Here is a 12,670-nt window from a genome sequence, read left to right as displayed (position 1 = left end):
CCCAAGGGCTGGCCCACTTTGAGTGTGGGCTCTGTTCCCCTGGACCATAAACTGCTTACAAATTGGTAAATGAAAACCAAAAGCCAGAGGACAGTGCTGGTGAGCACAGCACCCACAGCCCCAGGCCACCATGGGATACAGGCCAGAGACCCTGCTAGGACCCAGGGTCAGGGGTCTGCAGCAGCACCAAGCTTGGCTGGCTTCAGAGTGGGTTTCTCACCCTCTCCCAGTCGGCCTGCTCCCCTCATCCTGCTGTATTCCCAGTAACAGCAGTTGTGTCCTGTCCCCCAGGCACAGAGGCCCTGCCCACCCACACAGCCACCGCAGTCATAGGGCCATGAGCTCACTGCCAGGCTGCCAGCTTTGGAGGCTGCCAAGTGCTTCGCCTAAGCAAGTTTCCCTGGCACCCTGCTCCCCTGCTGGGCTGATGAAAACAGCAAAACAGAACTGTGTGGGCAGAATTGTGGTGCCCAGAAGCGTTTGGAAACTTTTTCATGCTTTCTCCTCTTTTTCCTTCCCCTCCTTCCTTTTTTCTTCCTTCCTGCCTTAGTTATTTTCTACATAACTTTCTCTTTTTTTTTTTTTAACACAGAATAACTTCCCCCATGTGGTTTGCCCTTAAACTCTTGTGAGGACTGTAAAACCACAGCACATCTCAGGCTCCAAACTCCCCATCAGCTTAACTCCAAAGCCCAGTGGAGAAAGAGGATTTCTGTCCCCTCGCTGACACGCTGCCTTGGTCTCCTCTCTTAGACAGCTGGCCCCACATCCACCCCTAAGATGAGCGAAGGACATTCTTGGCTTCTGAAGACATTTTACAACAAATGGCCTTTCTTCCTTTCTCTCCTTATTACCCATAAATAATATATACTCATCAAAAATTGCATGCTTTTTATTCATTTTGGGGGGAATATAGTGCAGTGCAAACAAAAACAAAAAAGTCTGCACATTTTGTTTAAAAATAAATTTCAGAGTATTGATCATGACATCTTAAATTGAAGCCATTTCTAAGCCGCTGCTGCTGCTGCTAAGTTGCGTCAGTCGTGTCCGATTCTGTGCGACCCCATAGACAGCAGCCCACCAGGCTCCCCCATCCCTGGGATTCTCCAGGCAAGAACACTGGAGTGGGATGCCATTTCCTTCTCCAATGCATGAAAGTGAAAAGTGCAAGTGAAGTCGCTCAGTCGTGTCCGACCTCTAGCGACCCCATGGACTGCAGCCTACCAGGTTCCTCTGTCCATGGGATTTTCCAGGCAAGAGTACTGGAGTGGGGTGCCATTGCCTTCTCCATTTCTAAGCTGGTCTGGCCTAAACCAGTTACACCCAAGTCTGCCACTGAGTCTTTGCCCTACAATAGCCTGCAGGCTCTGAGCCTTCCGTTGTGTGGAACTGGAAAAAACTGTGGCTTTTTTTCTCTATGTCAACACCTGGGCTGGAGTCTGAGAACTGCTATTGCATAGCCCCCATCTGCCTCCATGGCTGAGGCCGAAGTCATTCAGATGACCTGAGCGGGTTGTCTGTTTCTAGGCTTTCCCCTCCTGGGGCTGTGTAGATGGACTGAATTTTTCAGTCACCTATCGTGCAGTCACACAGAAATTCAGATCCATTCAGCTCAGCACATCCAGTGCTATAAGAAACAGACTTAGAATTCTGACCAGGCTCTGGGAGGACTCGGGAGGGTGGAATGAACTCTGCAGGTTCTGGTAGGTGGGTCTCAGGAGAAGAAAGAGGAGAGCAAGTGCTGGGTGTGTTCAGGAAAGAAAAGTGGTGAGGCCTCCTGGAGGTCTGTGGGGAAAAGGTGGAAGGAGAGTCTGGGGCCCAAGGGGACCAGGTTTTGCCCACTAGGGCAGCGAGCTGTACACCATGGACAGCTGTACACGCAGGGACAGCAATGCTACCTCTTGCAGCCTAGAGTGGAGATGATTCAGGAAGCAGGAACCCTTCTTTGGAAGCTGCTATGAAGATCTGAAAAAAGAGCAGACAGATCTCTGAACCCCAGCATCAGCAGTGAGGATGATGACAAGTGGTTAAGATGAAGAGAAGATAGGTAAAGGGGATTAGGAGGTACAAACCTCCAGTTATATAATAAAGAAGCCTCACGGATGTAATGGTACAGCGTAAGGGATATGGTCGATAATATTGTAATAACTTTGTTTGAGGGCACAGTTTATTGGGCTTATCGTGGTGACCATCTCATAATATATGTAAATGTCAAATCACTGTGCAGTCCACTGGAGATTCATGTAACTTTGTATGTCAACTACATTTCAATAACTTTTTTTATGTTTACCAAGCACTCCCAAGTGGAAGTAAATGTTGCAGTGGGTATGTAAGAATGGCCACCTGATGACCCCTCCCCAGCTCACCCTGTCTCTTCCCTCTGTCCTCCAGGACCAGCTATCAGAGCCCCGCTCCCCAGCCAATGGCGACTACAGAGACACCGGGATGGTCCTCGTTAACCCCTTCTGCCAAGAAACGCTGTTTGTGGGAAATGATCAAGTGTCGGAGATCTAACTAAGCAGCAGCCCTCGCTTTACCGGTCCCTACCTTCCATCTCTAACTTATCAATATACAAATATATATTATAAATATAATCTTTGTGTAACCCTGACTTGATGAGAAACATTTTCAGCAGCTTTTTTTTCCTAAGAATTGTCAACATCTTTTTTATAAGTGTGGTTTAAAAAAAAAAATCTTGGCGGAACAATCCATGGCCTTTATAAAATAAAGGTATTTCTAAGCAAAGCAGTTGCATTGATTGCTTCTCTTAATAACTGTCCTTGTACGTGGGGGTCCCAGCAGCCCCAGGCAGGTGAGAGAAGAGACTGGCCTGTACAAGTGGATATTAAAATGGCCAAGTGCAAGGCCTGTGAGGCTTCCTACAGCTCTACTTCCTCTTGATTCAATGTGAAGGACCCCATTTCCGTCCCCTTATCCGCACCTCAGTGACGGGAACTGGGCACTTGGAAGGACGCTGGCGGACAAGGAAGAGGGAGCCCTGAGCCCTGTGACGGCACCAATGGCTGTCGAGGGTAATTCCATCCAAGGTGTGGACAAAGGCTGGAGTGTGGAGGCGGAAAGGACGGCAGTGTCCTCGGGCCACGCCCCCTGACAGCCCCCTCAGGGAGCCCCCACTGTGCTAACATCAGAACTACTTTCCCCTCCGCCAGCAGGAGGCTCCCCTTCAAGTGTATCCCCACATTCTCCCACCACCCGCAAATGCATTAGACACGGTGCCTTTCTCTGGAGACAGTTTGAATGTGGATCCCAGCCCTGGAGCTTTGAAATGCTTGCCCTTCCTCAAGGATCCAATGTTTGGGGGTTCACCTTTGTTTTCTCGAAAGACCATCACATCACACCCCTGAGGAACGTGTTTGTGGAAGAAGCCTTGGAGTGTGGAGCTGTAGTTTTCTAAAGCTTCCTCCCAGGATCTTAAAATAACAAGATTGCCAAAGCGGATCTCTCAGAAGACATCACTGTATCTGTGCTGGGCGCTGCAGACCTGCCTGGGGGTCACCAGGGGTCTTCACCTCTCACTGGTCTCTCCATCGGTGGTCTCCCGCTGCCCCACCCCCACCCCGGGGTCCACAAACCAACAAGGTTCAGACCCCCGGAGACAGGAGAAGGGCTTCCAGAGATGGCTGCTTATCCATTTTTTCACCTAATACATAGTGGCTAATAGAGAAGATAACTGCTTTGGCACTTCCTTTCTCTAAATGAAAGATAGTTTGATAGTATATTTTGATTATAGATGTTCTTATAGTCAGATTGGGACCTGAACTTGAATGTTGAGTCATATGTTTGTGTTATTGCTGTGGTCTTTTTATCATACCTTTTTCCTTTCCTACATTTTCCTTTTTAAAAAATGGCCTTTAAACTTGTGTGTTCTCAATGTCTTATGAATGTACTTAACATGAGTTTGGTGATTGTCTCTCTTCAAAGACTCTTCAACCCACAAGGAAGCAGGTTACATGTTGCTCTGAGACTCATTTCCCAGTGCATTGCTGTCTGATCTTTCAAACTTGTCATAATATTTCTGTCAGTGATTGCATTTAAAATATCAGTGTGTGTGTATATAGAGAAAGAAATCTGTTTGTAAAGTAGAATTTATATATAATATATGTAATCAGAGATACATATGTTATATATACATATGTGGGATGTATGACTTATTTTTCCTTATACACAGAATTCAGCTATCATGTATATATAAATAAACTTATTTTATTAGCCAGAGGATTAAGTTGCTAATACATTTTGCATTCTTTTCATTTTTAGATAACTTTTAAGTCTTCCTTAAGTACCAACACCATGTATCCATCTGTATCTATTTTAACAGTAAGTTGGATTTTTATCAGTGTGATGAGCTAATAGCCATTTATCATTTGTTAAAACAAATTCTTTAGGCCATGCTTGGGATTTCTCCCCCAGAAGTCATTTGTCTATGGGTCTTTGAAGATATTGGTGTCAAGATACATCCTCCTCATCTGCCCCTCCCTGGACTCCAGACCATATTGTAAATATCTTCAGTCAGAGGAATATGAAGTTAACCTGACCACAGAGTGTCACCATTTCATAGAGTAACGGTGCCTAAACATGGCACTATTGCAAACAATTTTTGTGGCTTGCGCCCTCCGTTCATTCTTGAATGATCCATCCTGGAATTCCTGCAGCTCCTGGGGCCCATTAGCATCACCTGTTTTAGGAGGATGTCAGTATAATGCAGACTAGTGGGAGCCATGGGCCTTCAGGTACACCAAGAAAGGGTGCTTTCCGTTCACAGCAAGAAAGCCTCATCTAAATAAACAAGGGGCACTGTCAGCCTTTACTTGATCTGATTGGTTACTTAACCTGATAATCATAAATTCAACATTGATATTCATAAAGTACTTTCCATGTCATTTCAAATAGAAAAAGTAGAAGGGGGGAAAAAAAGGAAAGAGCACATAGAATGTTCCAGTAAGTGACCAGCTTTTTTAACTCTGTGTGTGTGACCTTGGGCAGGTACCCTGTTTTCTGGGTGTTAGGAGACAGGGGGATTCTAGATAAGTCACTGGACTTGGAGTCAGAAGAAGACTTCTCATCCCAGGTCTGCCCCTTCTTGGACAGGAAACTTCAGGTAAGTCACGCAGCTCTCAGGACTGTCATCACGCAAGGGAGAACAGGTGGTCCTAGGCCATGTGATGATACTCCTGGAGTTGTGCAGTGCACAGCCCTAATGGTAGTGCATGTCAACCTTGATCCTGCTTCCTGAGGTCAAATTGACGACTCAGTGTAGTAAGCATGGGAATGTGCACAGTACTGGCTACATTCAGCTCACCACCTCCCCTTCTCTCCTCAAGGTGCATCCCCACATTGCAGGATCTGGGTTTTGGTTACTTCTTTTCTCTAGGGTTAAACTTAAATGCAGTGGATTTCAGGTCCATTTTGTTATACTGGGGACTGCAAGAGCCTTTCTGGATACTGAGGGCATAAGTTAAAGCCCAGAGGGTGGCATCCAATACCAGCTTGGAGCACCCTTTAAGATTTTTAACCAGAAAACCTCTTTTTATATGTACTAGCTTTCTGGCAGATGGGGAAGCCAAGGCACAGGGAACATCCAGAGCACGTATGGCCAACATGTGTAAGAACCAAATTTGCCCACAGTCCCTTTCTAGTGCATCAGCGAGTTAGAGCCCAGGCCAGTGCCTGGAGAATAAGGTGCAGAGAAGGCAAGCAATGTGGTCAAGGTCAAGCAACTGACGAACACCATGCTCGGGGGCAGAAAGGCGCCAGGCAGGGACCTGATCTGCTGCTGGGTCTGAGGGAGCCTGAAAGAAGCAACAGGCTTAGTCTGTTTCTTTTGAGTCCCTGGGGCTGCTTCCCACCAAGGCTGGTTCACAGTCATCTCCGGGCACATGTCCACAGTCACACACGCAGCACAGGTACAGCTGGAGAGCACTGACGTTAGCCCTGAAGCACCTGGAGTCAGTCCTGGCTCAGCCACTCTCTCTACTTCTGATCTAATGGCCTTGAGCTTCAGTTTTCTCATCTGTGAAATGGGACTGCTGGGTGCCAGCCTTGCCCTCCTAGGTAGTGAAATACACAGGCCCAGATGAGCCACCCCCACAGCCTACACAGATCCAGCCTCCCCACCACCCACAGAAAAATCTAGGAGGTCAGGCACATGATCCTGCTGAGAACGCCTGAGTGCCTCTCTGCACACAGCCCTGGGCGGGCCATTTCCCTTTCAGCTTGGTGAATGGTGGAAACTCATGGAAAACAGCAGACAAAGCAGCCCTGGCACAGGGAAGCTTCCAGAGAGGCCCAGTCACGGGGATGCTGGGGCTGGAAACCAAAAACCACTGTGCTCTGTAAGTCCCCTAGGCACAGCAGAGGCAGAAGGGGAGATGAGCACCAGGCGCGTGGTGGTGGATGCGCCCGCAGGGGCCAGCTCCAGCATGCCTCTGCAGAGGCACAAGGCGTCCTTCAGGGCAGCTCAGTCACCTTCCTCCCTGGACGGCCTCCCAGCTTCCAGGACCGTTGCCGTGAGTGGTCTTGTCCGAACACCCAGAGTCTATGTAGGGATGGCACCCAGTGGGCCCACAGGTGGCCTGGGTGCCCGAGTGACCCGCAGGGCCCTGGGCATCAGTAGCGTCTTCCTGCAAGGCCTGCGGAGCTCAGGCCTGGCCACGGCACCCGCTCCCAGCCTGGAGAGGGACCTCGGTGCCGTCGAGGACCTGGGGGGTTGCCTGGTGGAATACATGGCCAAGGTACATGCCCTGGAGAAAGTCAGCCAGGAGCTGGAGGCACAGCTGCGCATGCATCTGGAGAGCAAAGCTACACGCTCAGAGAACTGGGGTGCCCTCCGGGCCTCATGGGCCAGCAGCTGCCAGCAGGTGAGTGCCTGAGAGAGGGTGCTGACTGGCTGCCTGCTGCCCCGTCTCTGGGGGTCATTAAAGAGAGCAAGGGTGCTGAGGCGGGGTCGGGGGTGGAGGAGACAAGGAAGTGAGTGGCCTGAGGCCAGAGAGACTGACCATAACTCCTTACACTTCCATGCTAAAAACATTAATGACAGTGATAAAAAGAATAAAAGGGGGCATCATTTCTTAAGGTGCCCTCGGGGCCGGGCCCATGCCAGACCCTCTGCAGACACTGTCTCCTCTAGGATTCAAAGCAGTACTGTGCAGAGGATCGTTCACTGGTTGCATTTTTAGATGAGAAAACCGAGGCACAAAGAAGTTATGTGCCCCAAATCACACAGCTGATGGGGAAACAGAGCTGAGATTTGAACCTAAATTTTTCCATCTCCAAAGCTTGCATTTCTCCCCTCAGCCTAGGCTGACTCTGTAACTTTGTATTAAAAAAGGGTTTTTACAGCCATCATCAAGTGGAATGGTTTTTACAGCCATCATCAAGCCATCATCACCACCAAATGGCTGTGGCATTAAAGACGATGGCTAAATGGAGGCGTGTTCCTGCTTGCATCAATTCAGGGCTATCCTGTAGAAATCTGAGCCATGCAGGTAATTGACAAATTTACTACCCACAGTAATAAAAGTAAAAAGAAACATGTGAGGTTCATATTAGTGTATTTTATTTAACTCATTATATTTTAAATGTTATTTCAACATATAATCAATACTAAAATTATTACTGAGATAATTTACATTTGGATAGAAGTTCTGCAATGATGGAAAAGTACTGTATCCATACCATCTAGTTATCTCTGGCTATTGAGCACTTGATGCGTGGCTAATGAGAATGAGGAACTGACATTTTTCTTTTATTTCATTTTCATTCCTTTAAATTTATACATCCACAAGTGGCCAGTGGCTACCTTACTGACCAGGGCAGGGCACAGAGGTTTCCTCCTTGCTTGGTCAGGACCTGCTCTCCAGGGTGGTTCTGCAGGACGCTGAGATCATCAGTCACATTTGCTTGCAGCCTGTGGTTCTGACACTGGGCCCGCAGCTAGCTTTGCACATTTCATCTATCTCTTTGTGGGTGGCTGGCTTCTCTGTTCCCCTCCTCCCACAAATGCTGGCCTTGGCATCCCTCTGAGCTAAATCAGCCTCTAGCCCAGCCAGGAACTGCCAGCTCAGACCCGTTGCACCCTGGGGCTCAGCACACAGCCCCCAGGGGGACGTCACAGACCTTCATTCGTGTGTGACTGGGTGATGCTGGGCAGACACACTCAGGGGCTTCCCATTTGCCCCTCTTGCCTCCCACTTGACCCCCTGGAGGCTTCTCCACTGCCAGCTGGTGCCCAGCAGACAGCACAGTACACATGACACCCAACACTGTCCTCTCGGCTCTTCCTCAGAGCTGCTGCTCTGCTCACATCCATCTGTGTTGGGAGGAGAGCCATCTCAGAGCAGCCTGGGGCCTTGAAGCTGACAAATCTCAGCCAGCCATTCCTCCAGGGTTCTCTCCAACAGTAATAATTCCAAGTTTTTGTGTCCTACAAGCCACCAGAATGCCCCTATTCCAATATTTCTTTATTTCATTGGAAAAGACTCTGATGCTGGGAGGGATTGGGGGCAGGAGGAGAAGGGGACGACAGAGGATGAGGTGGCTGGATGGCATCACTGACTTGATGGACGTGAGTCTGAGTGAACTCCGGGAGTTGGTGATGGACAGGGAGGCCTGGCATGCTGCGATTCATGGGGTCTCAAAGAGTCGGACATGACTGAGCGACTGAACTGAACTGAACATTTCTTTATTGGAATATTCCAATATTTCTTTATTGGAATATTCCAATATTTCAGCTCCTGCCAGATAATTTCTTACACTCAGCTGCCACACAGACTTTTCATAAGTCAAATGTCCCAATTCCTAAGTCAAAAAGTACAGTGACAAAACTTAGTCCATACTCAACAGAGACTGACTTAGTCTGGCTTCAGAGGCTTCAGCAGCTGCCCAACTTCTTTCAGCCTCAGTTTCCTTATCTGTAAAATGGGTATAATAATGCCATGGGTATTCCAACAAGTCCATAGATAAATAAGTTGCATAGGTCCTGCCCGTAGGTAGACTACAGATCAGAAAAATGCATAGTGAGAGTGGTACAGGTAGAGTGCTGTGGGCTGGACACCAAGACAGTCAGCCCCCAAATAGGGCACATTTTCATTTTAAGTGACTTGAGATTCTAGCTATGAATACAGAGTTCCCTTTTTCCTCTTTTATGAAACACGGACTTGAAGATTCAGTTAGAACAACCTGTAAAATGGAATTATTTCTGTTTCACATGGCCCAGTCCTCCCGCCATATCTAGCTCTGTTTCATCCAAAAAAATAAATAAATAAGAAAATCCTACATATCTGAGAAAGACACAGTTTTTCCTCTATTGCTGTTGCAAAACTGACTCATGTGGGCCATCCGCCTCCCCCTTCAGCTTTACTAACACCTTCTCTCCACCTGGTATTCTCCACCCAGTCACCAGAGTGATCTTTTGGACACAGGCAATCCATAATGCAAATTCTGCATTATAACCCTGCCCGAACCCTCTGGGCTTCTCCTCACCGACAGGACTAAATCCGCAACCCTGAGCTCAGTCCACAGGGCCCTCCCAAAGTCACCTCTGTCCCGGCCACACCACCCACCTAGGAGGCCATGAACACACCGCATGCCCTCGGCCTGCTGTTCCTCTGTGGCCTCGTGACAGCCTGCACACACATCCACCGCGGCGGTTGCCATGTCGTCCTGCGCCATTTGTGTGTCTAGGCCCTCACATACTAGGCTCACTTAGGCACATGGACAGGTCAGGAGAACTTGAATTTGGATGTTGGCTCTGCTACCTTCCAGCTAGGTGGCTTTGAGTCGGTTATGTAACTTCTCTGAGCTTGTTTCCTCATTTGCAATTTGGGCGTCACTATATCTACTGTGTGGAGCTGTTAGGGGGTTAACTGAATGTCATGTACTTGGTAAAATCAGCGGCTAACAGCCTAGAAAGACAGTTTCATTCCTGGCACTGCAGATACCTAGAGCCACATACACAATCGATGGTCAACACTGAGAGGGACCTGTTCCCTTCAAATCCTGGCTCTGCCCCTCACATGGACCAACCATGTGAGGAGCACATCCACCCCACACCTCCCTTTCCCTGTCTTTGAGGTGGATGAACACCTCACCAGTGGAAAGGGGCCACTATGAGCATGAACTGAAATAAGATGTGAAGGGGGGCTGCATGGACTATGAAGGGCTGTGTGCATGCAGCGTGGTGTCCTCAAAGAGGACCCGCCACCCTGGGAGCTGGGCCACAGGCCCTGGGGTTGCTATTGGGACCATGGCCCCCTTCAGGGCCTTAAAAGGACCCCTTACTCCCCGATCCCCAAGCAGTGTCCTCATCACCAAGGGCCGCGGGAGATAGCTCCCTCCTAAGCCCTATCTATCCCCAAACAGCAGGCCCAGCTTCTGGGCACTGAGAAATGATGCCTCTCCCTCGGGGAGTGGGACCCACTGCCTCCCTGGGTGCAGGTTATGGAGCCCTAGACTCCCACCCGCCAGTCCCCATAGGGCTCAGGAGGGGCCCGCCCCCCAGGCACTCTCCCTCTTTTGGCCTAGAGATCAGCCCCCCGCACCTCCACAGTCCATTTGTTTCAGAATGTGCCTCCTTCTCCTCATGGGGGCTCAGAGGCAGCCACGCATGCCGAGTGCTCCTGGGCTCCTTTGCCCTCACTTGGATTTCTTGGCCTGGAGCTTCCTGCCTGTCTCTCCAAACACCTGTCCCCAGCATTCCTGACACTTCACAACACTCCCGTACCCTCTCCCCTTGGCCGCCCAGTCTCCTCCACCTGCAGCCACTTCCTCCCCTCTGTGTACCTCCTCCTCATCCTTCAAGTCTATTTCAATGGCACCTCTGCTGTGAAGTCCTCCCTGATCTTCTTTGGCCCCTCAGGACCCGCACTGTGCTTGAGGCCTGGGGTCAAGCTCTCAGTAACTGACCCCTAAAGTGGCTGAATGGTGGTTGGACACCTAGAGAAAAATGTCACCTTCTCCCTAGCCTGGGCCCCCAGTAGAACCCAACATGGACCCCTGTCACCCACAAGTAGGTTGGGCTGGAAAGTCCATTTCAGTGACACTTTCTCAGACTCAGCTCTAGGAGCAATGGAGAAGTTCAGAGCAAGTACCAAGCATAATTTCATGTCCAACACTTCTGTAGCTGTTTGAGAAGGAAAAAGAAAAAAGATTGAGAGGGGGTAGTTTTAATAGAGAGCTCCCAGAACTTCCCTGGGAAAAGGCCCCTCTGCCCCGGAGCCTCCCACAGCCTCTCCACCTCCACCAAGAGTTTTCACCACCAGCCTCGAGGAGACACAGGCGTACTTTCGGAAGAACAAGGAAGAGGGCGAGAGGGGGAAAGAGAGTGCTGTCCCTGTGGACAAAGCCCCAGCATGGGACGTGACCCAGGACGGGGCTCAGGAGTTCACAGCACAGCAGTCCAGTGAGCAGCCTGGGGAGATCGTCTCCCTCCCGCTTCACTGTGTAAGTTTATCAGCCTTGGAAGAACTGGGGTCAGAGTCAGAGCCAGCTTCATGGGGGCAGACCCACTGCCACACTATAGAGCCCAAACTCTAATAGGCCCCAAAGTTGGGGTTTAAGTCTCAGTAGCTGCCTGCAAAATCCATGGACAGAGGAGCCTGGTAGGCTGCAGTCCATGGGTCACTATGAGTTGGACACGACTGAGCAACTTCACTTTCACTTTTCACTTTTCACTTTCATGCATTGGAGAAGGAAATGGCAACCCACTCCAGTGTTCTTGCCTGGAGAATCCCAGGGATGGGGAAGCCTGGTGGGCTCCCGTCTGTGGGGTCACACAGAGTCGAACACAACTGAAGTGACTTAGCAGCAGCAGCAGCTGCCATATTGAAACTTTCACTAGCTGTTTCTTTGAATTCGTGTTTTGTAAGTAAAGTCCAATGGCACAGTGAAGCGTGTGTCAGGGACTTGGAGCCTTGGCTCCCCTGTCTCTCTGGGACAGCTAGGTCCTGTGACCCCTTGCAACTCAAGGCCTCTCCTGACCTCCCCTCCTTGCCCCACCCCCAGCAAAGGCCTGGTCACAGGGGCAGGGAGGGTCAGGGTGGTATCTCAGGGGGGCAGATCCGAGACTGGCAGCACCACAGTGCATTCAACAGGCAACTGACAGGAGAAAGGTGAGCCTTTCACCCACCCTCGATCCAGGTGCCTACAGAGTAGTACTGAGGTTCAGTACTCTTAGGGGTCTGCTGTCCTCCATGTTAGGGTGGCCAGTCTGTAGAAAGGGAGATGCCTGGCCGGACTTCCCCACCCCTGGCCAGGACCTAGCACATCAGTCCAGTAGCTGGCAGGAAGGGTAACCCCATAGTAGCGGGCCTCACAGCTCCCCCAAATCACAGGGCACAGCCCCCCTGGGTGCCTGTGGGTTGCATCTGTGCCTTGATTGCCCCTGTACTCAAAGGACTACAAGATTAAACAGCAAAAATGAGTAGGACAGGTCAAGAGAAAAGATAGAAAGAAAGGAAAATTCTAATACCTTTCAAGGCACCCCTTTTCCTGCTTTTTGAAAGCAGGAAAGCACAAGGAGCTCTGTGCTTTCATTTTGCACTGGGACTCACAAAGTATGAAGCCTGTCCTAGTTAGAGTTAAATGTATATGAAGTTCTTTTTCATGTCCAAACGTCTCTCTCAGTGACTCAGCTGTGTTAGAATAGAAATTC

General features: G+C 49.7%; 2 protein-coding genes across 5 annotated transcripts in view; both read left to right on the top strand.

Annotated features, from left to right (window-relative positions):
* Nucleotides 1–2,745, top strand: part of TMEM108 (transmembrane protein 108) — a 388,204-nt gene extending 385,459 nt beyond the window's left edge. For all 3 annotated transcript variants that reach the window (XM_019962329.2, XM_019962338.2, XM_070794743.1), the window contains one exon: nt 2,392–2,745. In XM_019962329.2, coding sequence (XP_019817888.2) covers nt 2,392–2,514 — 123 coding nt within the window. In that variant the 3' untranslated portion in view covers nt 2,515–2,745. The remainder of the gene's footprint in view (nt 1–2,391) is intronic.
* A 3,533-nt stretch (nt 2,746–6,278) lies between these two features.
* Nucleotides 6,279–12,670, top strand: part of BFSP2 (beaded filament structural protein 2) — a 77,229-nt gene continuing 70,837 nt past the window's right edge. Inside the window, exon 1 of one of the 2 annotated variants that reach the window (XM_070794728.1) lies at nt 6,279–6,878. In XM_070794728.1, the coding sequence (XP_070650829.1) occupies nt 6,390–6,878 (489 nt within the window). In that variant the 5' untranslated portion in view covers nt 6,279–6,389. The remainder of the gene's footprint in view (nt 6,879–12,670) is intronic. The other variant, XM_070794725.1, reaches the window with a different exon arrangement.

This window comes from Bos indicus, chromosome 1 (assembly GCF_029378745.1).
Source record: "Bos indicus isolate NIAB-ARS_2022 breed Sahiwal x Tharparkar chromosome 1, NIAB-ARS_B.indTharparkar_mat_pri_1.0, whole genome shotgun sequence".
Classification (NCBI taxonomy): domain Eukaryota; kingdom Metazoa; phylum Chordata; class Mammalia; order Artiodactyla; family Bovidae; genus Bos; species Bos indicus.
This window is presented reverse-complemented; position numbering and strand designations above follow the sequence as displayed.